The 27,775-nt window shown below is 35.5% G+C and overlaps 1 protein-coding gene across 7 annotated transcripts in view; it reads right to left on the reverse strand.

Annotated features, from left to right (window-relative positions):
* Nucleotides 1-27,775, reverse strand: part of LOC149774796 (uncharacterized) — a 106,300-nt gene that overhangs the window by 53,532 nt on the left and 24,993 nt on the right. For 6 of the 7 annotated variants that reach the window (XR_016416765.1, XR_016416764.1, XR_016416763.1 and 3 more), the window contains 2 exons: nucleotides 11,247-11,780; nucleotides 6,500-6,606 (listed from right to left, as the gene is read on the reverse strand). Coding sequence is in view for 4 of the 7 variants with exons in the window: in XM_089944910.1 (XP_089801036.1) it covers nucleotides 6,500-6,606; nucleotides 11,247-11,780 (641 nt within the window). In the remaining 3 variants the exon portion in view is untranslated. Of the gene's footprint in view, nucleotides 1-6,499; nucleotides 6,607-11,246; nucleotides 11,781-12,875; nucleotides 13,266-27,775 lie in introns of those variants that run through there. The other variant, XM_089944913.1, reaches the window with a different exon arrangement.

A 27,775-nucleotide genomic window follows, 5' to 3' on the forward strand; every position in this document is an offset into this window, starting at 1 on the left:
TACAGTTGATAACATGATCTGTACCATAAATTATATTTTTGTCATAATCTACTTTAAAATTTCTCTTCAATACAAAACATTATTAAATAACATACTCCTATGATTCTATCCAACATATAATTTATATTAAGCCATCAGGTCTTTGTGATAGTAGGAACATTTTATTCAATGATTTTAATACATATCTTTAAAGTTCTTTTTTTTTTCTTTTACTTCCTGTATCATCTACCCAGTCATTTTATGAACCTCAAGTTAGATTACTGTAAGCTAATTAAAATAGTTTTAAATTTGTATATGGTAAAACTTCCCTGATTGATACATCTGTAAATCCTGAAGACTGGCTATATCTTTTGTATACAGTGAAACGACCCAAGACAAACTCTTCTGTAACCCCTGCAGAGTGGCTGTTTGGTTCTGCTACTTTGATAGTAATCAAATATATGTAACTATGCAAAATTATGATAAGGACGAAATGTTGGAGAATGGAGTGACCTGTCTTTAAATATGAAGATCTAATATCAACCTCTTTGTCTGTTTGTCTGGACTAACTGTTAAATGCAATATGTTTTCCTCTACTTTATCCCTTGCTCTTTACAGTTGCATCACGCAGAAATAAATGTCACTGTCCCTTTCAAAACATGACTACACAAACCTCGCAACCTTCATGCCCATGACATAAGAGATCGCAATAGTTACATTATATCAACAATAAACCCTTTCTAATGTTGTTATACATGAATTCAAAAATATTAAATGAATGTTACATACTGTTTGTTGAAACCTAAAAGGACACGATTCTCATCATATTTATTCCAAGAACAATTACCCAAAATTTGTCACTATTGAATCAATCTGGACATAGCCAGACATCATATGTAAATGCAGTAGTGATGTAAGACATTAAAGATATCAAAATATTGTTTCAAAATGCCACATTCTTGGTAAAGCTGACATTCTCCAAGTTGTTCACTCAATAGATATATTGAAAATTATGCATCCTTTGTTTCTGTTACAGACTGTGACTGGCATGTCATATTTTTGACTTCATGCAGGTGTGACTTGATGTAACATTGTTTAAGTTTGCTTGGCCCAATGGTTAAGTGGCTACCCCATCTGGCTACTGGGCAGTGGCAGCAAATTCCAACTTTTTGCAGTCAATAGACTCTGACCTCACACCCTAACACAAATATAGTGTGCATAATGTTACAAGTCTATGCTCTTAAAATAAGTAACAGAAAAGATTGAAGACAACAAGCTTTGTAAAATTTAACAAATAATTTATTACTCTAGAATACAAAGTGAAAAAATGGGAAGAATGACATTATGGTACTGCAGATTAAATCCAAAAATAATCCAAGAATTATAGTCACAAGTAATAAAAAGTCCTGAATAAAACTCAGTTCAAGTCCCGAAGAGATCCGAAATTGAAGGAGATGATGTCTGTAATAACCTATGAAGTGCAGATGTGTCAAAAGTCTCTTGTTGAATCACAGAAAATATTATTCCAGTTTTGAATTCAGAATAAATTCCAGTGAATGTCTTTGTCCAAGAATTCTATCAGTTATGTGATGTGATGTGATTTTGATTTTCAACATAGCTTTAACAATTTTTCAGTCATATCGCTACGATGTCTGCAATGTGGCAGTTTATAGTGATGTCTAGCACTGGGGCATCATGCCAAAGACATGTAGCATGATGTCCCACCCAGTCACATTATCTTGACACCGGGCCGACCAGTCCTAACACTAACCTCTTAATGCTGAGCGCCATGCGAGGCAGCTGTTAGTACCTTTTTTGTAAGTCTTTGGTATGACTCGGTCGGGGATCGAACCCATGACCTCCTGCATCCGAGGCAGATGCTCTAACCACTAGGCCACCGGAGCGGTAGAATTTTATCAGAGCTCTTTTGTATTTCACACTGGGATTTACTGTTTACTACTCCTACAAATAGGGCTTCATCATCTCAAAATAGTGGTTTTGTTATGCATTAATTTTAGCACATCGGCATGAACCAGCATCTGCCTCTATGTTAACACAGAAAATCTGCTGATCCTACAATGCTTTGCAAAGACCAAACTGAACAAACTGAAGTTTGCTTTTGTTGCTTATTTGACCAGTGGGGTGGATCTAACTTTAACTATGTAATAAGTTAACGCATACCTGACATCATTGCATTGCATTATATCTTTCCACGGTCCTAGTCCCAGTCGAAAAACATCATTCCCTTCACCAATTAGTAATTACAGGCCTTGAAATATAAAGTAACACAATCCTAGCCTGATGCCTTGGCCTATTCCAACATCTGGAATATAACCCTTCTCTTACTTGGGTTGAAACTGAAGACATGAATAAGGTTGAAGTCATGAATGTCTCATCATTAGCTGGTAAGTATTGCCAAATTAGTGTTATTCCCCATATATGTACACTTGTATCAGAATAACAAAAGTCTCTAATTTTCCAATCTGGTGAGAGGATAGTGGGTGAAGATAAACTGTAAGGTGTAACATTAATCAAAGATATATATGGGTCTGATAAAAATGGAATATCAACTTACATAGAAATTTGTACTCTGTGGACCTGGGTTTGAATCTCAGTAGAGTACGAATTAAAAATTCTCTAACCTGTATGATAGTGTTATTTGTATTAAAATATTAATTCTGCCTGCTATTATGAAGCACTCTTCTATAGAATCCAGGGATAGCACTTTCCGTTAATCTTGTGTATATTTATAATTTTCAATAAATAATTCTATATACTTTTATTTCTTTCATAGGAACCTGGAATGACTGTGTAGATACATGAGAATCAATTACTAAGCCATCATGAGAATGTGTCTGCTACACACGAGTGCATATAACACTGACTGAGTAACATCATTTTTTTGGTGATGTGTGCTTCGTCGTGAAGGAATATGGGCTTATGTGTGCAGGCAAGGTGATGGGTGCTGTTTACCCATAGACGTGGGTTCATATCTCCATAGAGTACAAATTAAAAACTCTCTAACCTGTATGATAGTATTATATATATATATATATATATATATATATATATATATATATATATATATATATACACACACACACACACACAGGAGTACAGATATATACTGTCCGTGTTGTCTAGTCATTAATTTGTTCTTACAGACACGCGACTATAGCAAAGCAGGCAAATAAATTTAAGTCTATAACTTGAAACGGCAGCAGTTATTTTGTCTGAGTACCTTACAGGCACATAGTATATTTAGATACATGTAATGCATGCTGAAATTTTTCAATTAAGACTGAAACCAGCAGCATCTTTTATGGATACAATCAATGGAAGCAATCAATACTAGTTTAACTGACATTTTTTTATCGTTACATAAGAATGATTTTCATTGGTTGGATGTAGGGCTTCCCCAAAATATCTTTTTTTTTTTAAATGCGTTATGTGCAACCTGTACAATTCAGGTAGCAACGTTTAATACATTCTGCATGTTGCCTTTAAACTGGTCCTGGCTGAACCTTTAATGTGCCAAACATAATTACAATGTATTGGCAAGTTCTATCTCAGCAGCAAAATATAATTTAAATGTGTCATGGTTCAACAGAACCCAAAATCAGTGAATTTTAAAATGGCCCTTGTAAAAATACTGGAAAGATATATTTTCAATATAGTCACTTTATTCATTCTTTCTTATAAGATAACTCTAAAATAAGCATTGTGAAGAAAACCATTTTCACTTAGGCCCTATTGGATGCAAGTCTTTTTCTGATAACTCAATGTGTATGTGACCGTACACACAGAAGGAGTAGTGATACTATTTTCAAGATGGTCACAGTTATGGCCATATTGGACTTCAGATCAATATCTTTTTTATTTATGTCCAACTACTCCAATCCCTTGATAACTCACACCCTGTTAACTCCGGAACCCGCTTATAGCATGGGATCAGGCGTACATCCCATTTTTTAAACCAGAAAATACCAAAACATCTATTCCTATTTGTTGAACTTGAACAAAATCATGATCAAAATTGGTAATGGAAACTGATATATTGCTCGTTTTATCATTGAATATGGTAGAGAGGACCTGGAAATTTTCATCAACAATATGAAATATCAGCTTTAAAAAGAAGTCACACAATTTGTCACACTTTTTTCTAAATGACATTCTTTCTACACTGTAATTATCGATACTCAAGGAAATTTTTATGAATGAAAATGTCACTTATGCCTAGTGGAGACAGTCCTTTGATAAATAAATGCAAATTAAATAATTGTTTGCATCAATTGAAATTTGTGTTCTAGTTCATCATAAATTAAATGTGTCCTGCTGTAATTAAATATAAAATGTTTCAATCTAAGCATTTCTATGAGAACCTAGTTAAGTGCCAACCGTGTTTTTATATCAGAATAGCGAAAACATTTGTTGCATTTTTGCAATAAATAAAAAGCTGCCCTCCTTTTCTATTATCATTTGATTACGTCTTTGGAATCTAATAAAGGATGTGGAATAAACAACAAATTTAAAAGGCATACAAATCCTACATGCTTAAGAACCAGCGCCTTCGGTCGTATGACAAGAAACTTAATTCAGTTGATCATTTGAACACTGTTATAAACGTTATTGTGTACATAATCTAATTAAACTACCTTACATTAACCTACTCAATTATAACTGTGATCAAAGATAGCAAGGCAACCAAGCGAAATGAGTACTTAGTAAAAAAGTGCATTGTTTTAATGATATGGACCATTGTGGAGAAAACAAGCTTCAGAGAATTCCTGAACTCACACATAGAGATATGCAAAAGGATGATAAGAAGTTTCGCTGTTACTTGTAATAAATTCACAGCATCAATATTAAACTAACTGAACAATTAAAAAGTTCAGTTTCAACCTCGACAGTTGTCTCACAAAATATTGCATTTATTTTATAAAAAAAAGGATTTTTTTTATTAGTGTATTAACTGATTCACCAATTAGTCTGGTTCCTGGCTTCGAAAACTACTTGTTTCAAAAAAGGTATCATAAACCACTCCGTGAACCAGACTAAAAATAAAATCAAAAAGTCATGACGTAACTCATGAATGTTTTCACATACCATGTTGGTTGTTGAAACCAGTTGGAAATGTTATCAATCTTTAAGATGTTGGACATTTTGAAAATAAATGTGATTTATAAAGAATAACAAAGAACATCAGAAAAAAGCGATTTATCGACAATTATTCTCGACAAGATTTTAAAATGAGAATTCAAACAGCAAACAGTCCAGTTCCCCCCTCAACCCCGTGGTTCTCCAGATGTCTTTGTCTAGCTGAATTCTGGGAGGTCTCTCAGTAACTTGCACCCTTGCTTCTAGTGCGGTCTATGTTTTTGGACCCCGTTGTGCGTGAGTTATCGAGGGAGAGGTGTATACACCAAGTCTTCTAGTGAAAACCCCATACTGAAAAGACTTCCCAATTAAACAGATTTGTAACAACATTTGAGTCAGATTGGATACATGTGCGCTAAAAAGAAATATAAACAACCCCATGTCAATATGACCTTCGTTTCAAAGTGGGGGCACCAAGTGGCCTGAAGTGCTCAGTGTTACGGATCACTGCCATCTCACCTTTGTCTGCATATGCTCGAGTCTCAGGTTCTGCAAATGTGGGTATGTGAGAAGGCTTGCTAGCAGCTTCTCGTGGGTCAGTGGTTCTTTCCAGGGTCTTCCCAGGTTCTTCCTCAACCATTTATACTGGCATCCATGTATAGCCTATGTTGTGTTGAAAAATGGCATTAAACCCTACAACAACAACAACAAGCTACTACTTTTCAAGGGGAGTAGAGAGAACAAGATTTTAAAGATAGCTCCCAAAACAGTCACAGTGGATATCAGATGGGCACCAGTTTTACATGAGATCGACTAGACACGATAATAAATCTTAAAATGAAAACCTTATGTCTGGATACTATCCATTCTGAACGAATAGTGAAAGCAAGATCTTGCAGATGGCCACCATGGCAGCAATACTGACTTTCAGACTGGCATCATTTCCATTAAGTGCCATTTTTCATTAATATTCCATGTTGATCATGACTTTCCATTTAGAATGGTGACAGCAATTTTCAAGCTGATTGCTATTGCTGCCATAATGGCCATAAGATCGGCACTATTTTTAATTTTTTACCAACATGATAAGAAACTGATTATTGAAAAGCCCATTATGATATTAACATCCATTCAGTAGAAATAGTAATAGCTAGATTTTCAAACGGCCATGCTGTATGTCCAACAGGCATCATTTCCATTTAGGATCAACCAGACCATGAGATAAATGCATGTGTAAAATTTTATAGCAATCCTCCAAGCAGTTTAAATGAGTCATGATAACAACTGTATGCTAATGGACAGACGAACTTTTGACAACAGGCCATACCAGTTGATCTTCTGGTCTATGACCAATAGAGCTAAACAGGCAGAGGAGGAAAAATCTAACACATCTGACATTAATGTCCATAACCATAATTTGTACCTGTGAAACTTTATCCACATGTGTTCCCACCAAAATCACAGGGGGGATGCTGACTTCTGATGCTGTTGCACAGGAGTGTATAGAGTTTAGCCAAACTTCATTCAGTTCTGAAAATAAATTATAAACAAGAGTAGTGTCAATGGAACATATGCACCCACCCCAAGTCATTTAACTGCTGATATATATATATATATATATATATATATATATATATATATATATATATATATATATATATATATATATGTGTGATTTCCATGATTTTCTAAAGCTATATTTCCAGGGTTTTTACAGGATGAAATACATTTTTTCAAGGTTTGCATATGACCATAAGTGATTGGAATTAAATAAATTTTAGATTATAAAACATGCATTTTCTAAATCTAAAGATGTTTCTCTTTCAAGACTCTTCAAAGCATCTAAGTCGGAACAGACGATCATGTACAAAACCACAAAAGGTATCGTATGAAACAAGTTTGATTATATTCCTATAAATTGTCATATAAAGCCAATTCAATCTACAGAATAAAAATTCTAACTTTATCTCGCTCACCTGCATCATGCTGCTATGTGGGAACAACATAATGAACATAAAATTAGTTTTGTTTCCTATCAAACCTTAAATTCTAAAGAATTCTATAGCAATATATATATTTGCATTTTATAGCAAGTAAACATTTCCTACTATAGTATAAAAAACAATACATGCAAATAATTAGAATCTTGTCTTGCAACGAAAACAGTTTAACCATGAATTTATCTGTGCCAATAAAACCCCAAACAAGATTTTTCAAACAACCTAATCTCTTTAAGACGATCTGGTTAACAATCCATCATTTAAGAGACATTCAAAAGGATTGATTTAAATTTTGACAAAAGACCTTAAAAATTATGCACTTTTGAATAAACAAGGACTGAATTTTCTGTCAAATCAATTTGTCTTGTAATTCATTAAAGCAGTCCCCAAACCTGTGTTGATACAGGGGCCAATAAAATATTGTTTCTGATATATAATACAAGGGATGACAATTCCTCATTTCAGCTCTGAGAGTCAACAATCTGGACAAAAAATTTCACTTAAAACAAATGGCAGTCCATTTTCTAATCCGGGTTTTCTCCAAATATTACCATCCAATTTTCATATTTGGGCATTTAGGTTGGGGCATTGGATCATTGCAATTGCATATAGAAATTTTGAATTTGCTGCCACCGTGCCATAGTGACATATGGTAGTAGCTTACCAGAGAGCCTAGAACATTTAAACTTATGTTACATCAACTTATACCTGCACGAAATGAATGGGAAAATAATGTATTTTCTCAGAAATAGCAAGTATTATAATCGTTATGTCTTTAATCCGCTGAAAGACAAGACTATGGCATAAATAAAACCTGACCCAGTACTCACCATTTACGTTACTAGTCATAAAACTTGACAAATCTCAAATGACAACATCGGAAGTCCAATAATCATGTGATATCAACAACAAACTCCTTTCTAATGTTGCTGTACAGAAATTCAATTACATTAAATGAAAGTCAGATACCTTTTGTAAAAACCAGCAATACAGCCAGTCTGATTTATCAAGCAGAAAGCAGATGTCAACGTGGTAGTCACGTGATACAACAAAACTCCAGAAGTTGTTCTTGGTATACATAAACATGGAAAATTTTGTGTTCTTTCATTTTTGTATTTTTATTACAACCAGTATACAACTTTCTTTTAATATTTTCCAACAAGATTTAAATATTGCTAGGCCATCTGGTAAGCGGCTATGCTTTGCCACCACCACGTTGGCCTCTTGTGATGCTAGACTGGTATTCATACCTTCCATGTAAGGGAAGATATGGAAATCAAGCTGACTTTGAAAATAAAAGTCTAATCCACTCAGCATTAGGACTGACTGAGCATATATGTTTATTGCAAGCAACCAAACGATCCATACCGCACACTCCGAATATTCAGGCTAGAACTCGATAAATTAACTCGCGATCAGTTTAGTTGCAACTCAAATACATGATTGTTTCAGGCATCAAGCGATGGCAGAAAATTCCCATGTTTTCCCCAAACTTTCGTTAATATTTGTGCAATTCAAAAACTTTTCATGCTGAGGAAAAAAATTATAATTTCTCCCGACTTTTTCCCGATTTCCTGGTAGCGTGGGAACCCTGTGCGTGTGTGTGTATGTATACTTTAGTGCAAAATCTATTCACTTTTTTCAGTAACAATAGCTCTGACCTTTGATCTTTAGATCCCAGTATCAATTAACTTTTTCCTTACCCTAATGAGTTTGGTCCATGTTATTACTTGACACCCAGTGCATGCCATCTACAGCTGTTGTTTGAAGGATGTGATGTAAAGTTTATGCCAAAGTGCAAAATAACATTTTTATTCTTTCAGTCTCAGTGATTTTGACCTTTGATCTATTGGGTTCAAATCAGTAGCAGGGTTTTCCCACTCCAAGTATAAACCATCTACATAACGTGGTCACAGAAAATCAGAAAGAACACAAATTATTGAGAGGAAACTATTATTTTCTAGTTTTTTCTTGAAGCACTGGGGCTTAAAATTGATGCCGTATATGGTAGCAAACTCAAGTTATTGCGTGGAAACCATTATTGTACTTTAATAACACTGACCTTTTAATTTCAATATTAATAAAAGTCCTTTTTTATCCTTCATGCAAGCTATCCACAATATTTTATAACTATATATTTCAGAAAACCTGAGTTATTTTAAGGAGACAGCTGTCTTCCCTGAATCAGTGACCTTGACCTTTAAGCCAAAATTCAAGATGCAGAAGGTGATGGACTCGATATTTAATGTGATATATGTGAACTTGGAACAAAAAGATGCTCTGACAGATGGACAGTGTGATAATAAATTGCTCTCCACTTTACAGTGGGCATACAAAGGGCCATGTTTTAAGTTTCAAATTTCCGTAATAGTCAAATATAATACTGCTCTTTCAACAAAATATATCCCCTTTAAATATTTCAATTCTATATTTCAGAGGCTATATTGCAATAAGTTCAAATATTGTAGTGTAAAAATTAGTTATACAAAGAGACTGTATATAAGGTTTACACAATACTTGAAATAAAAATTTACTGGTGTTTTCCTGGATGCAATTCATTTCTTCTAATGTTAAAATCATTTTGGTTGATAAAGCATGCCTTGGGGGCAAATGAGTCTCCATAGATACTTGTCGAAGTCAGTTTATCACTTTACTCAACACAGTAGATTTGTCACAATACTAATTACACTGTTACTAAAATAAACACTGGCACTCAATACAAGCTTGATACTAGAAGAGATCTTCATATACTGTCATCACTCTGAATACAATACGTTCATGACCAGAAACCAATATTGGTGACAAGTCTGCAACACATGCATGTGTAAAATGCAACTTTCTTTGTGACCTGTTCTGGACTGACAAATTGGCATAATTTATATATGCCATATGTTAAGTAACACTAAGCTTCAAAGCTTGCTTAAGGTTTAAAATTCACAGCTATTCTCAACATTCCTACTTGCATCTACTTGATTCAGGGATAAGTAGTCAAATTTCCTTGGCACTGGACAATGAGTAGGAGAAGTGGTTTTGATGAAGCCTGCCTGTGTCTGGTTGGTGTCCAAACATCGACTTTCAATATAATCTGATTATGGACAGGTATGTTTGATACATTTTCAAACCCACTTATAAGATGGGATTCTACGTTGAAAATTCATAGATTTCTAAATATTTAGCAAGGACTGACAGTAACAATCACTTCAAAGATGGGGTGGGCAAGGGTTGCTATTGATAATAATGCTTAACAACATGTTCCTAGTGTCAACTACCTTATAATAGCAGTGACTTTTTGCAATAAATTTTCATTAAATTTACAGACTAGTTGGAAGCTCGGAGAGATTGGATTTATTACCTTCCTCCAATATTTACAAAGATCTTCTTATCTTCCACATAGGAAAGTACACTGATATAGAGTTGGACCAAGATGTAACTACTACTTTACTATTCAAATTGCCTGAGCACATGAATTGACTGTACAAATATATTTAGGGCTATCAAACAAATGATTCATGCTGTATCTGAACTGAATGGAGAGTCCTACAACCCTGAAAATTCCAGTAAAAATTCACTAAATTATAATCAGCTTCCTATGGGTCAGTGTTTCTTACTGGGACTTTACTGGGTTCTTCTGCCACCATTTATACTGGCCACCATGTTTATCTCATGCACTAAACAATGGTATTAAACCTGAAACAAGATATTCAATTAGGACCCAATTATGTATTTTTTTTTTCTTTCATCAAGTGTTGGCTTAAAATGTCCAGCAGTGCCCCTCATCCCACCACAACCTTTTCTCAGAATTTCATGGCTTTTCCTAGATAGGAACAAATCTAATTTGTCTCCCAAATTGTTTCCAATAGCTCAATTAATACTTGTTATGTATAATTTACATTTTTTATCTAGATAAAGATAAATGCAAAATGAAGTTAAATTCCATATGCAAAGAAGGTGGAACAATTTCATGGAATTAAAAGGAAAGCACATGGATGCCAAAGCAACTGCCATGCCAAGGTTCAACTAAGCCTGGATTGACAAGTTTTTCTTTACTTTCTATTGTCTCTTCTTTCCTCTTGGGAAATAAAACTGTGCTGACTTTGCATTATTGTATAAAATAACTAAGAACATAAAAGTTTTATTATTTAAGTCAGGCAGAGTAGTAGTAGAACTCACCATGAACTTTGCACTTCATTATTCCAACACTATCAAAGTAACACTCATCAGCTACAAAATCAGCGAGCTCTTTGCTTATATCTGAAACCAAGAGGTAGATGGCTCGTCTTGTCAGGAATGTCTGGTGTGTCGTGTAAAAGGCGAACTGGCCTGCAAAGTCCCACATTGTCAGTGGTGAAGTTGTGTCTGTATCTTGTTTCAGTTTATAAACATTTTCCTGCAACAATTTTAGCATGGCTATCATGTTTGTTTCTGGCTGAATGGGTGCCATCTGAGCTAATGCTGGGGGGGATTCTTCTTGCTGACTAGCAGTAGATGAAAGATCTAGGCCAACATCATGCTGAGGAGAACGGATGTATAGTACTTCTGATTCCTCGCCTTCAACAGCAATATGAGCCACTTCATGGCTCATATGAGTTGTCTCTCCTTGAGGAGGAATTGTCACCTGTTCCTCACGAGTGGCCTTGTCCTTCATTGATTGCTGCTCATTCAAGACTCTCGCAAGGCGCAGTAATCGATAATCCTGTTCAGAATCTGAATAAATAAGCAAATAAAGCTGAATTTTAAGTTGCATCAAGCAATGAAGTTATCAATGAAATTTAAACAGCAAACTGGGCACATGTACCATCCCAGTAGGATTTTTTAATGATCTCTTATTCAAATGAAAGACACCAATGCTGCATATTTCTAGAAAATAACAATAAAATCTAAGACAAAACAATGGCCCACAGAATGCATATATCCCTGGATTTCATTATTACTTTGTAACAGTTAAAAAAAAAAATATTTCTCCACCTTTTCAATGAAATAGTTTTGATGATTTCTCCATTGTTTTTCCTGTGCTTTAAGGTATCACAACACAAACTGAGTCATTAAGCTGTTATTGCAGCTCACTGTCCCTAAGTAAATAGTATCTTTTTTTCCGAAAGTTACTTGTAATAAACAGAAAGCAGCATCGTTACAATCTAAGCAGAAAATAATGTTATTATTTATTCCCTGACTTTTACTGTAGATTTTCTAACCAGTGAAGAAAGTTACTCGCATTCCACAGAGATCAAGAATAAAGTTTACAAAGAAAAACAAGGTCATTATTAGGTTCGTCATGTTGACTTTAACCTTCGAATGCCTAAATTCCATGAAGATGGTGCAGCCACTGTCTCCAATAATTTAGTACAAATTTTAGGATACACAAATTACACTATGAGACCTCTGCGTTACATCAATATTCACTTTAATAACAGAACAGGATATTAAAATGTCAAAAGTATATGAAAAGTCCAGTATTGTTAAAATTCTGGACACATTCAAATCTTACCCAAGCAAAATTCCATCCAAAACATGACCAAATCTATCAAAAAGAAGGACGATTGCAAGAATGATGCTTGCTACATGTTAACATGTGATGCACATACGTTTTATCATAAGATACTCAACATAAATAAAAATTAATTCTTCTGTCATAATTAAAACTTCTTTAATCTGGAATAAAAAAAAAATATTGCTTTACTCTTCCTGTATATAAAATAATACTGCTTTACAGAAATAATGTTTTATGCATAATTCTGGGGTATATTTAGCACATAATCTTCATGTAATCATTCACAGAGGCAGGAGGAAAACGTTTTGTACCATATCAAATTCTTGATGGCCTTGTTTAAAATGTATGACCATTACAGATCACCATGGTAGCGTAGTCCTCCAATGTAAGACACATCACGCAATATTTTTCTTCGGGGGGTGGGTGGGTATGGGTCTTACAGACTAACTAACGGCACTGTTTAGCATGTTTTGATGTCGACTAAGAGTGTAACAAAAGTCAAATGCTTAGGAATATTACACACAACTGGCAACCAATAATGATTATTCACAGAGTCAGGAGGACCATATCAAATTCTTGTTGGCTTTGTTCAAAAATTATGATTAATATAATAATGATTATTCACAGAGTCAGGAGGACCATATCAAATTCTTGTTGGCTTTGTTTAAAAATTATGATCATTACAAATCACCAGGGTAGGGTAAAATGCTTTTTAATACTGCAACATGAAGTACCTAGTGATTTGAGCCTTCCCTCACATTGTACATAGTTCACCACAGTGCGACAATGTCTGTATAGAAGCCAAGCACTTAATTGGAAGAAGAGTGCTTGTGTATAAACACACGCACACACACACATTAGAAATTGTCAAACCTAGTCTCGATCTTATTTAATGAAACCATTCATAATGAATTTCTCATAGGATTCAAAATTAAGATTCTCCTCTTTTTATGTTCTTATTTGCTTCAAATTTTACCTTCAGCTGATATAGTCTACAGGTGGCAGGGTCCAGTTTTGTAAATTGGCCCCTGGCAAATTTCTGAACTTAAGGCTATGGTGTGACTTTTCAGCTATTATTGTTTAGTATTTACAGATATGGATATATTTGTGAACTAGGTGTTTTGGGCTTGTGTTGTTCTTGAAATTGATGTCAGGCATGTACACCTTCCATAGTTGCTCTGCAGTATGTTGATAGTGAAATACCAATAGTTGGCCAGGAAGAAGAGCTAGCCTCCCATAGCAGTAAACACGTGGGTTCAAGGCAACTAGAGTATCTAAAAAACGGCTTGGATAACAACTATTCTGAATTGCATCAAACTATTTAGTAGACTTTTTTTTTCAAAATTTTCATCCAGGGAAAGGCTTGTGTTTGCACTGTGAGCACCACATGCTGTCAAAATTGGCATTTGGATGTGAAAAATGCAGGTATAAAATAGGGGTTGGGGTGCATAAACCTCTTCTGCTGTGAACTGCCATTGACTTCTCTCGTCAAGTGAATACTATTCTTATGCTTTGTTTTAATATAGGTATCTAAAAATAAGGACCTTTTTGACCTCACTTGTGTATTTGATTTTTTATGATTTTTTATACTAGGTCACTGATTGCGGCATTAAATTTGTACATAAAAACTGGACCCTGCCCCCTTAAGGAAAATTCATAATTTTTGTATGGTGCAGTCAGCCACATCTATTATACTTTTTTGTTTCTTTGTGTTTATTTAAATAATGTGTATGCATTAACTTTATTATATCTCCTTCCTTTTTCCATATATCACTTAGTGTTGTATGTAATGCTCTTTGGAGAGGGAGGTAACTGTGTTTTGTACCTCCATGTGAGAACTGTTTACATCATGACAAAGTAGCATATTTTGGACTTAACTTACTAAATATGGGAACAAAATGGTAACCATAATGTATTGTCTTGCATTTTCTGTAGCTGTCAAGGTTTTGCACCCCTATTTTTATGAATAATATTCACATTTCAATACAGACACACCTAAACAATTGCATAGCATGCCAACATGTATTCTTTAAAGTAATTTAACTCCACAGGAGCAGATAGAATTCAGATGAATCATACGTAAACATACTGTTGTGAACATTGAATGTCACCAGTTGAACAGTCTTAGAAATAATGATGCATATGGCATATTACTTGCTATATTTTGGTGAAAATAATGAAAGTTTTAGCACACCGACATAGTTTCTACCTTCATGACCCCACTCTGAAGTTGACATAAGAGATTCATATCTCACACTTAGGTGATAATAGAAATGTTTGTGTTATGTATGTATCTTGAAATTTCTAGGTTCAGTTAACAAAGGGGGAAAAGCTTAAAATTAAGTGGCAGCTTCATGCATTTGACAATACACATACAGATTCTCCTCTGAAAGTCTTATGTTTTCACTGAATGTTAAAAGTACATCAATATCACTGGTTTCTTTTCTTTTTGCAGGTCTCAGTTTGCATGGTAGGAGATTAGGATTAATCGGTTAGTCATGCTGAAAGAAACAATAGCTTCAATCTCATCCAGATACTCATTCTGATCTAAGTGCACAAGAGAGTGACTTTGACAGACAGATTTAGCTTCTGCAGGAGTTGTTTTATGGTACGTGCTTATCAAAAGCCAAGCTGGTGAAATGATTTTTACCTTGAACTGAAATTTCCACTTTAAATATTTGTTCTATACCTTATCTTATTATTTACTATGATTTTGTAAACTCCAGAAAACATTAAAATCAGTTGTAAGTAAATTGGTGTCTGAGAAGAAATTTCTCTGTTAAATTGTATTGAGTAATTTGTATATGTATGGTCAATTTCATTGGCTATGTATCAATTAATTTATTTGATATGTCACTTTGTAAGTTTTAGGGTCCCACACATCAGTATATCAATATTCCAGCATTGTCTAATGTTAACTGATTAAACTTTGACTTATCCAGACTAGCTAGACTTGTGTTGCGATTACCCCCCCCCCCCCCACAACACACACTGACACAACACTGATGCTACTATTAGCATCTCCAGAATGATAATGAAAAGTTAGGAACCACTTCTTTTATATTAGTCTAAGAGTACTTCTAAAGCACATGATTTACTTAAATGTGTGATTTCTTTAAGTTTGCTAGAAGAGTTTATAGAAACTTTTCACTTCTGTCACTGACACCTAACATAGCATTTCTGTAATTCCCTCCTAAAATTTATAACTTCCAGATCTCTTCTTGACATTCATGAAACATTGTAAAGGAATTTTGATTTTGTACTGACGCTATGGTGGTAAACAAAGACCAAAAGCATTGTAGGTTGCAAACAATTTGAAATCTTTCAAGAAATGCAGTCAGTCATAATTCACAATGTAAATAATGCAGTGCTTTTTGCCACAAAGAGGTAACTTTTTCAAAAGCATAATACCATTTTTAGTTTTGTGCACAAAAAGTTTTCGTTTAAACCATTGTACTAGATCATGTCTAAATATGTGATATGTACACAACGTTTGACATAAACCATTTTTAGCCAAATTCTTAAGGTGGCAGGGTCCAGTTTCGTAAATTGGCCCCTGGCAAATTTCTGAACTTAAGGCTATGGTGTGACTTTTTCAGCTATTATTGTTTAGTATTTATATATATGGATATATTTGTGAACTAGGTGTTTTGGGCTTGTGTTGTTCTTGAAATTGATGTCAGGCATGTACACCTTCCATAGTTGCTCTGCAGTATGTTGATAATATAGGTATCTATTGTTTTAATATAGGTATCTAAAAATATGGACCTTTTTGACCTCACTTATGTATTTGATTTTTTATGATTTTTTATACTAGGTCACTGATTGCAGCATTAAATTTGTACATAAAAACTGGACCCTGCCAAATTTCGACGGTTATCGAAAATAGGGGGTAAAGTGTCCGCTGCCTTGAACATGTTTGATTTGACCAAGTACCAATTTTTAGTTAACCATTTCAGACCACACGATACCCAATGAAAGTGGTTAAATTATCCGTTCCTCAGTTTTGCTATATCATTGCGTTTAACTTGTGATTTTCTCTTAATTTTTTCTCTTGCTCCGAACACATGTTCACTTCCTTGTCATGCGGTCTTCTTCGGTAACGTTCGCGACTTAATACGTGTCCCATACTGTCATTTTTTAGCAATTTCAGTAAACACATTATTTCGGTGTAAAAATCTTTGTAGAAATTATCTAAATGTACACTTGGGAAATTAAAATCGATTTCGGGCGTTTCATTGGAGGATTATTATGACGTGGTTGGTTGCTTGTCGTGATTCAGCTCCGAGGCTTCCTATTAGATTGTAACATTTTTAACTCATGTTTATTATTATTATTATTATTATTATTAAGCACCAGAAAATATTTATTAAGCCAAGGCTATTCACACAGATTCTATGCTGGGCTCCAACCTGGAATAAAACTACAATTCGGAATCCCGAGTCGTTGCGCTCATTCTCAAGAAACTGTACGACTGTGTCAAGCAAGATAAAAGACAGAGCGGCTGGTTTTTGTAACAAAACCTACGAATACGAGGAAATAGATGACACCATACCCATGCTCTATGTGGAAAACATGACCACAAACTCCCCCCAATTAGACCAAAACATAAACATCAATACAACTCCAGCATAGAACAAACAACTCAGCAGCCAATCAAAATGAGACATATCCAACCAACGCCAATCAACAAATTACTTCCCCCTCTATACTCAATGCAACAAACCATCTAATACTAATGAATTATATGTCCCCAACAAAAAAACAAAAAGAAATAATTAAAAACAGTCAAATTCCTGGCACCTCAGGGATCACATCAGGGAGTAAAGCTATTAACCAACTCCATCAGGAAAAATCTACCAAATCAGGCTACCTCTCCAATAAAGACAGCCCCAATGAAAAAAAAATCACCTACATAGGAAAAGGAAAGCTTTCCATGAAATCTGAAACTCCAACCACCTCAATCCAAGATAGGAACTAAAGCACAAGGGGAAATAACTCCCAACACAATAATCATGAAGCGAAACCCAAATTCCACTCACTTGAACACGCACTATACATCAGTAGCAGGGACAGACAACTAATTCATTTAAACTTCAGCAGTATCTTAAGAGCCCTGTCTAGAGCACACCATAGGCAATTCAGACTGATAAGACCAAAAACTGATTATTTGATCGTCCAATGCAGCCCACTCAGCCAAGTGGAAAAATTCCTACAGCTAAAAGGCATAGACCATATCAAAATTAAAGTAGACATTATAAAATACAAAAAACAACAACTTGTAAGCCAAAACTCCACCCACTCAAAACTACCAACTGAACCTAACACTAATAATGAATCCACCAAACCACCTCAAACAACAAATTTCAAAGCAGTACTAACTACTTAAAGATATAAAGAGGACATAAACAACCACACATTCCTCAAAATAACTTAATGAGAAATGGAACTAGAGTAGAAAAAACCTACAGAATCAGGAATCATAAAGGGCAGCCAACATCAAAAGCAGTAATTGAAACAACAGAACCACTCTCAACCCTGGTTTAGCTAGGCCCTACGGGGTGCATCACAAACTGGAACCTTTCATTAACAAACCCCAGTTCCTGCACCACTTGTCAACACTGGGGACAGTATACCTCAAATTTCGCTACAAACCAAGATGTGATCATTGCGGGGGGGGGGGGGGGGGGGCAACATAGGGGAACATGCAACAAACATTATTAAATGCCCTAACTGCTTGGAACCACACCACCCAAGAGCATCTGAATGCCCTTACACCATCAAGGAAAAGCAAATCGTAGAATCATGAACACCAAAACAATTGTCTAAATTTAGCAGCCAAAAAAATAATTAAAAACACCCATCCAATACCCGACAAATCAGAGTCAGGCAAAACACCCAATAACCCAAATCCAACCAAGACAATTAAAAGTCCCCCCCCCCAAATAATCTCAAAACTATATTCAAATCATCAAACAAGCAACCAGACTTAACCCAGGGAACTAAAAATAAAAACCACACCAAATCAGATCAAAACTGAAAATACCCCCCAAGGTATTCCAAAATTAATTCATGGCCAATGCAGCTAGAACTATTTAAGGAGATAATAAAACTTACAGCACTAAACTGCCAACATTATAAACCATAGTTGTGCACCTAAATTCAATTGTAATAAAACATTTTCAATCACACTCTCGATCACTCCCCAGTCTCCCATTATAACTACAATCACCAATAATTACCATGGATATCACAATAAAAAAAAACCTAACAATTTGGCAAAAGAATTGTCGGGGATTAACTAAAAACCTCCCAGAATTAATACATAAAAGCAATCATACAATCAATAAACCAGATAATAATCTGCCTCCAAGAACTCACTTACTAGATAATCCAAAATAGCTACCTAAGATCCCAGGGTACTCCCCAGGAATATTTAAAAGTCTCACTAATGGGGAAAAAGGGAGATGGACTTGCAATTTTTCTCACTGATACCCTACTCAGAAACTTTAACAATTCCAATGCCAACTGATACCAGCAAGACCTTTGAAATGCAAACTGTCCTAGTCAACATTGGATCAAATAATATTCAAATAGTAAACATATATGACCCAGGAGGCAATGACAGCTCAATTAACTTAAATACTTACCCTCAAATCCCCACAAATTTAACAGACGACTTAATCATCTGGGACGACTTCGATGCACATAATGAACTATGGGGAGAATGTAGGAGGGATAGTAGAGGCAAGTTGATTGAAGCATGGATAGCTGAATCCAACCTAAGCATCCTCAACTGAAGGATGGATAGCTGAATCCAACCTAATCATCCTCAATGATGGATCAAAAACAAGACTCAACCCTGAGGATGGCTCCCTTTCAGCAATTGACCTAACCATATGCACACCCAAACTAGCCCAAATTACTAATTGGTGGGTTGATCAAGAAAATAAATTAAGAAGTGATCACTTCTCCATTATCATCTCCCCCCACATGTCAGTTCAACACAACCCCTTTGAAGCCCAACCCAAATGGAGATATGATAAAGCTGACTGACTCATCCTAGTTGTTATTAATACCAAAGAATTAGAAAGTACACATATAACTACATTCCATGATAATGTAATTAGCACCATACACAATGAAGCCATATTAAGTATACCTAAAGCAACAGATACCCAAACTAAACAATCAGCACTCTGGTGGAATGACCAATGCAAAAAAGCACAGAAGAATAAAAACACCTCAACTACTGTGTGTGTGTGGTTAGGATTTTTAACGTAGCTTTAAAAAAATTTCAGTCATATCACTGTGATGTCTGCAGTGTGGCAGTTTATAGTGATGTCTAGCACTGGTGCAACATGCCGCAGACATGTATCATGATGTTTTACCACACAGTCACACTATCCTGACACCATGCAGACCAGTCCTAATACTAACCTCTTAATGCTGAGAGCCTAGCGAGGCAGCTGTTAGTACCATTTTCATAAGTCTTTGGTATGACTTGGTCGGGGTTCAAACCCACTACGTCCAGCTTCCATGTTGGTCGCTCTAACTACTAGGCCACCGGAGCGGGTCCCCCCAACAAGTATAAACACACAGGAAACTACCTTGATTTCATCCAATACAACAATAAGGAAAAATACCTAAATCATTTTTGCTCCAAGTTAAACTTAAAAACAAACCCCATACAAGTATGGGACAAGATAAAAACTATCCGGGGAAAAACATGTAATCTAACACCTAAGTTGCCAAAACAAACAAAGAAAAGACTAATATGCTTGCTGACATGAGCAGTAATGCCAACCACTCCAGAAACTACCAAGAACACCAGGAAAAAACAGAAAATACCCTTACTCACCTCTTTAAAGACCTAGGAACCAAGGTCTCAGACTTAAATAGTGAAATTACTTTATGTGAATGAGATATAGCATTAGGGCCAAAGAAAGAGAGATCACCTGGAAAAGATCAAATTGGATATAACATATATAAGAATCTCCCCAACAATATAACAGCAACCATTCTAAAACTACTTAACCTAATTTAGAATAGCGGATAATTGCCAAATAGCTGGAAACATGCCATTGTCATACCAATCCTTAAACCCAACAAAGACCCTAATAATATAAACTCGTACCATCCCATCTCCCTCACTAATAACATCTGCAAACTAATGGAAACTATCTTAGCCAATAAATGAAACCACCATCTCGAAAGCAACAACCAGCTATCTGAAAACCAATGTGGCTTTCATAACAAGCGTTCCACCACAGACCAGCTATTAAGACTAGAAGTAGATATTAAACTAGCATTCAACTCCAAAAGAAAATGAGACTGAAACCTTATAGTCATCTTCCTTGACATAAAAAGTTTATGACCTTGTCTGGACAAAAGGATTGATTGCAAATCTCAACCACTTCAGAATTACCGGACACATGTATAACTGGATTGAAAATTTCCTAACAGGTTGTAGAATAATCACCAGAGTAGGAAACACTACCTCGAAAGAGTACCGCCTCGAAAATGGCACCCCACAAGGGAGCATACTCAGCCCTACGCTATTCAATATCATGATCAATGTCCTGAACCTTAATCTAGCAACCAAAAAGGTTAACATCTCACAATTTGCTGATGACAGCATCATCTGGAGGGCAGGAAACCCCGCTAACAACCAAATTATCATGGAAATCCATCAAAGCTTAGATAACATAGGGAGATGGGCTGATTAATTGGGGTTTTAAGATCTCTCAGGATTCCTGTTGCAATTATTTTCACCCATAAACATTATAACCAACTAGTTTACCCTAACCTTTATATTCAAAACCAAATTATCAAATATGTTAAGGCTGTAAGGTTCCTAGGCACGTACTTTGATAACCACCTAACCTGGAAACAGATCGAACTACTAATCTAAAATTGCAGTAAAGACAGAAATCTTCTAAGAAATCTTAAAGGGACCACATGGGGATCCAACCAAGAAACAATGGTGACCATATATAGAGCACTTTTAAGATCGACTCTAGATTATGAATGTCAAGTTTATAACTCAGCAAAACAACCACTCCTAAACAAACTGGATGCTATCCAAAGAAAAGCATTAATTGTCTGCATTGGTACACTACCCTCAACCTCACTGGATGAATTCCAAGTCCTCACTGGAGAACTGCCAATAAAGCTGAGAAGACATGAAATGCTCCTCTGATACTCAGTTCAACTAGCTAATCACCCTGACAAGCATCCAACAAAAATCACAATTCACAAATGTAACACAACTTTTAGTCGTAAACTAGTTCCAAACATAATTGGTCATAAGCAAATTTTAGAACTCAGGAAAAACTGCCAATACTAAACCAACAGGAAGAATATACTGAACCCCCTGACCAGTCCCCTTGGATAAACTCTTAAGTCAAGGATTAACACCAAAACCACCGATTATTGAAACAAATTGGAACAAGAGTCTAAACTAAAAAGCATCATTGCAATGGACATCTTCGTTAAGATATACACTGATGGTTCCAAAACAACTGAACCACCCAGAATGGCAGCTGCAGTTGTTACCCCAGAATACAACATCCAAATGGGAACCAGGCTACCAGACCACTGCTCTACTTTCACTACAGAATTATGGGCAATTACTGAATCAGTAAAATGGATTAAAGACAACAACATCCAAAAAGCAGTAATTATCAGTGACTCCCATAGTGTAATAAAATCAATTAAATCCCACAACACTACATCAGGAGAGTAGTTCCTTGCTAAGATTTACTATATGCTTAAAGAATTGTCCACAGGGAATCAGGTGAATTCATGTGGATACCATTGCATGTAGGGATCCCTGGTAATGAGCTAGCTGATAAAGTTGCCAAAAGCAAACTAGGAGACTCAAATCGTGCCACTCTTAAATATAGTATCACAGAAGCCTAAAGCTTTACAAAAACCAATATTTACCAAAAATGGCAGAATCACTGGAATTCCACCCCAAAGGCAGAAAACTACATTCCACCTTAAAAGACATTAACAGGTCCATCAAACCACCTAAAGTACAACAGCTTGGACCAAAATATCATTAACCGTATCATTACCGGAAGTTTGGTAAACACCTAGGACACAAACCTGCTAACATTAACTGCTACCATTGTAAGACCATCAAAGACCTGCAACATGTATTCAATAATTGCACCAAATACCAGCTGGCAGGAGCTAAATTCCAAAAAGCTCAAAAATAAATTGGATCTCCTCGCACCTACCCAGAAATTCTAGGTAATAAAAACCCAAACATAAATATAACATTCCGAAACATCCAAAACTTCCTAGACACAACTGGGCTAAAAGAGAAAATATAATCCACCCAAACAAAAAAACATGGAATGACTTAAAGGGGGGAGCAGCATGCCCTTCTAAGTTGAGGGACAAGGGCATGTATGTCGCTAGGATATGATTTTCGCCAGTGCTCAAACTTGAATCCACCACCATGGGGGGAGACATACTGCACCCCTTAACTCCCTAAATGTTGTTTTAAAAACAAATAAAAATAAAATAATAGCTCAATAAAATTACCTGCCCCATATCCATTATAAACCTTAAACTAAAAGATGGGCGCCTTTGATACGTCTCATGGGACCTGAACACTCAGAAAAAGGTGTCCACCTTTCTAAATCATTAAACAAATATACCCCCACTCAACAATACATTTTTTTTAAAAATTTTCTCTCACCCCCTACTCCTACCAATCTCTCCCTTACTTACTACTCACCAAAAGATGATAGCCACTACCGTACCTCCCCTCCCCAAAAGAAACAGAATGAGTGAATGCTGGTTCTACTCCCAGTCATCCCACTAGATTCGTACAGACGACTCATACATCAGTGTGTGCTGGGTCTACTCCCACTCATGACAGCATATCACTCAGGTAGCATGAAACATAATGTTTTGCTATCTGACGGCTCAAATAACAGCACTCCTTGAGTGCATAAACACCTGGGGGATGTGGCTCTGATTCCTTTCCCTAGGAACATGTATTAAACGATACTCTTAATTTCATATGTAATGAGTCCATGTTCATTTAATGAAGGTTCAGAGTATTTCAAATCAGAATATATTTTGTGGTTGCTGTGAGGATAGTCATTTCTACACAGGGTACACAGCACTCATGCAAATAGTATTTAAAAAAATTCGGTACATAGCCACCATGCAAATAGACACTATTTATTTAGGGAATTTTATGGTTTTTTTCTTCCTCAGAATTACATAAATTCTAATTCTTTTAAAACTTTTTGCAAACTAAAGATTGTTATATCAGTTTCTAAAAGAAGAACTGAGTTGCATGGTCAAAGAAAGGTGACCACTGGCAGAACTTGACAACACTGGACACTCCTCTACACCCCAGTGGTGGTTAGGGCATCTGCCTCAGATGCAGAAGTTTATGGGTTCAAACCCCACCCCCCAAGTCATACCAAAGACTAATTAACAATTGGTAATAGCTTCTGCATCTCTTGGCATTCATCATTAAGAGGTTAGTGTTAGGATAGTTAGTCTGGTGTCAGGATAATGTGACTGGGTGGGACATCATGCTACATACATGTCTGCAACAATGATGCCCCAGTGCTAGACAGCACTATGAACTGCCACACTGCCAATATTGTAGCAATATGACTGGAAAATTGTTACAGGTATGTTAAAAACCCAAATCACAAACACACACTCACACTCCCCTTGCCAACAACAATACACATGTAGAAACATTGTCAATGTTAAGGCCAGGCAGAATTAGGGTCTTTGACATAGCCCTGACCCAACATGACATAGTCCTGACCCAACCTATGTAAGGGTGTTAATTTTTTTATCATAAATTATTAATAATATGGTGCTAATATTATCTGTGACCTCAGGGATGGCCCGAGGGTTTTTGGCACCCAAGGTTAACAACAACTTTGAGGCATCACCTACCACTCCAAAAAAATAAAAATCACTTCCATCTACTTTGGCACCACTTACACCTGGATCCCCAGGCAACTGCCTAGTACACCTGTATGTTTAGGCCAGCACTGTATGACAAAGAAATACCAGTACATAAAATATGATAACATTCAGGCCATCGTATAAAGTAAAGACCTTTATGCTCTGCATTTTTATTGATGTCTATATTAATACATGAATAATTTTGTATTGTGGTTTTAATGAAATCCAGTGTTTGAGTTTCCTGTTAGTCATTAGACAGGAAGCATACTCATCGCTGTGGTCATATTCTGATGTAGTATTACTATAACCAAGCTTGGCATTAGTTATTTTGTTCAAATGGACAAGCAGTGAATGATGGAAAAATCTCAAATGACTTGATATTTAAATCCCCTATAAGGCATTTGACAAGAGTGGAATCAGAACTTATACAACTTGAGAAAGACAAATAGTGAATGTTCATATTTTTACCAGAAGTTTATCTCTTTTGGCAACCAAAATAATTATTGTGATAGTTTGAAAACCTTTGTCATTGCTACGAAGAAAACTTAGTAAATAAGAACCTTACGCCTTTGTACCATTTACATGATGAAGAAAATGATGAGTACTTTAAGTGGTGTCAGACACTGATAGATAACTGTTAAGTCAAAAGTTGATCACTTTTAAGAATGCTAATTTTACTCTTAACAGCTTTGCTGGTAAAGAAAATGATGGATCATTCATACCAGCATTACTTGCAATGTAATGGATGAGGGGTATTTTCATGTTCGAATGAATGCCCTGCTTTTGCCATATTCCCAAGATGAGGAATCTAGTTTTAATGGTGTATAAGGATACTTCAAAAGTTGTGGTTGCTCCAAACCTTAGTTGGAGAGAGAGAGTCTAGATTGGACTACAGATTTAATATCTAAATTGTGTTTAATAAAATCTATTCAGGAAGAAATATTTCTTGGTCTTTAAGCTAGCTAAGAATCATAAAACAAAAATAGTGATGTTCACACAAAAATCATTCAGTGCAATCCTTCTAACCTGAACCCCCAGGTCTTTCTGTAAATAAAGTTGCCTGGTTAATGGCTTAAATGGTGTTAGTACAGATACCACTCACCATATAGCTATGTTACAAAGCAGGTTAGCAAGCAACAGAGGGTGATTAAAAGCCAAAAGGTGCATACAGGATGTACAAAGGAAAAAGCACACTAAAAGACAAAATACAAACAACATCAGACAAAAGTGTTACAAACATACAATGCAGTCAAAGGTGAACATCAGAATTATATTGATTTATGGTTATAAAAAGTCATGGTCATACGACAAAAGAAAAGTTGGTTTCTGTCATATGACAGAAGAAAGTTGGTTTCTGTCATATGATGGAACAAAGCTGGTTTCTGCTAGTAACTAAAGTTCTCCACAATATACAGTTACCAACATTGTATGGATGGATAGTACTTGTTACTGGAAAGAATCCAAACAGATCTGGGTTCAAAAGCTTAGCCAAGGTCACTTAAAAACAAACAGTTTCCACATAATAAGTGGACTTTTCCCACCTTTACACCTACCAACTATGTCAATAGCTTGCAACTGACGCAAGTATTTTGGAGTCAAAAGGTAAAAATTCATGGTCACTGACTGAAATAATTTTTAAAATGTTTTATGTACAATAACAAATAAACATTAGTTATTCATCACTAACATTGTCCAAATATCGTCGATGGCTTGTACTTAGGGTATCAAATTTGGGGTCAAAATCTTAAACGTCAAAGCCACTGACTAAAGGAAGAAATATGGTTTCCTCAATAAATTGTAATTCTATCTAACAGAGCTGGCCAACATCTTGTGGATGGCTTGCACTAGGAATAAAGAAAAAGCCAATCACTCTTGGGGTTGATGGTTCAATGGAATATCCTAAAAGAAAACTACTTAACAAACTTTGTTTAATTTGCAGTAGTTATAAACCTTCTGATTTTTATACATATTTATTACATATTCACTGTTTTCAAGACTATCATTTTCAACAATAAAGTGATACATTACAATTTAGTTAAATAATGTAAATAAATTTAAATCATTAAAAATTATAATGAATAATTAATGTTAATTACTTTCATAATATTTGGGCCTGTAGGTAGAAATGACTTCTCTTCAAAACTTACAACTGACCCTATGAGCCAGGGTGGGCAACGCTGTTACCAAGTGGCAAATTGGACAAGAAAGGTTGGCTCAGTTTGTGCGTGGTGTGGCTAATTTCACTTCTCATTTACAATACCTGTGGCTACATTGAAAAATAGGTTGCCCACACAGGCCCCAGAGAAATAAATTGTTAATGGATATCAACTAACCCTCAAGAAAATCAGCATTAAATTTCTGTATAACAAATAGAAGTTTATGTGGAGAGAGTCAATTTGGTCATGAAGCAGTACTGATTTCACCATATCCTTGTAGCAAGTTTAGGTAATGAACAATAAACTCCAACAAGCAATGGGCAGATTCACCTCCCATGTAATTTCTGTAAATGAATCCTGATTTCATGGCTCAAGCCATTTTATGAAAATACTGGATAAGAAATTTAACAAAACATGTCTTGAATATAAGGTCATCAAATCTTGGTAGATCCATTACCCTGAAAGAGTGTACGGATTCTTTCGAGGTATACTGTCTGGTATACTGACTTATATTTCCTTCTTCCAATGAGATCTTTGTTCATCATGAGATACACAAATATATCAGAGTAACTGTCATGATATTACTGATGAAAAATTAAACAAATAAAAACTATTGACTTTTTAATGAGTTGTCCTTTTTTCCAAAGTAAGCACTTCTTCTGGTCTTGCTATGATTTAATACAAAGTAAGCATACTTCCGATTTGTAAGGACTGGTATGAAGCATGCGATTAGCGCTCCAGCATGACACTAGAATGAAGTTATCAAAGCCATTTTAACCGCCTTTGATACAGACTGCAGCAGTATTGGATGAAATGAGTATGTGAAAAGTGCACATCAATCCTTCATGACTGGCAGTGTCTTGAATACAAAATTTCTGACATTTGAAATGGACTGTCTGTGAAGACATCCAATACTACCATAAATTATAACAGTGGACAGTTTGCTCTTGACATTGATAGTCATCACAAATTGCCAGCCCTTGCGACATGCACAATTCAACATAAAAATAAGTCTTCATACGTTATTTGTATTTAAAACTCAGAGTGCATGGGACACTTCCAGTGTGATTGGATCCAAAGTACTTTTTCATATTAAT

The sequence above is a fragment of the Sinohyriopsis cumingii genome, unplaced genomic scaffold, assembly GCF_028554795.1.
Source record: "Sinohyriopsis cumingii isolate HCF-2022 unplaced genomic scaffold, ASM2855479v2 utg000160l, whole genome shotgun sequence".
In the NCBI taxonomy this organism is placed as follows: domain Eukaryota; kingdom Metazoa; phylum Mollusca; class Bivalvia; order Unionida; family Unionidae; genus Sinohyriopsis; species Sinohyriopsis cumingii.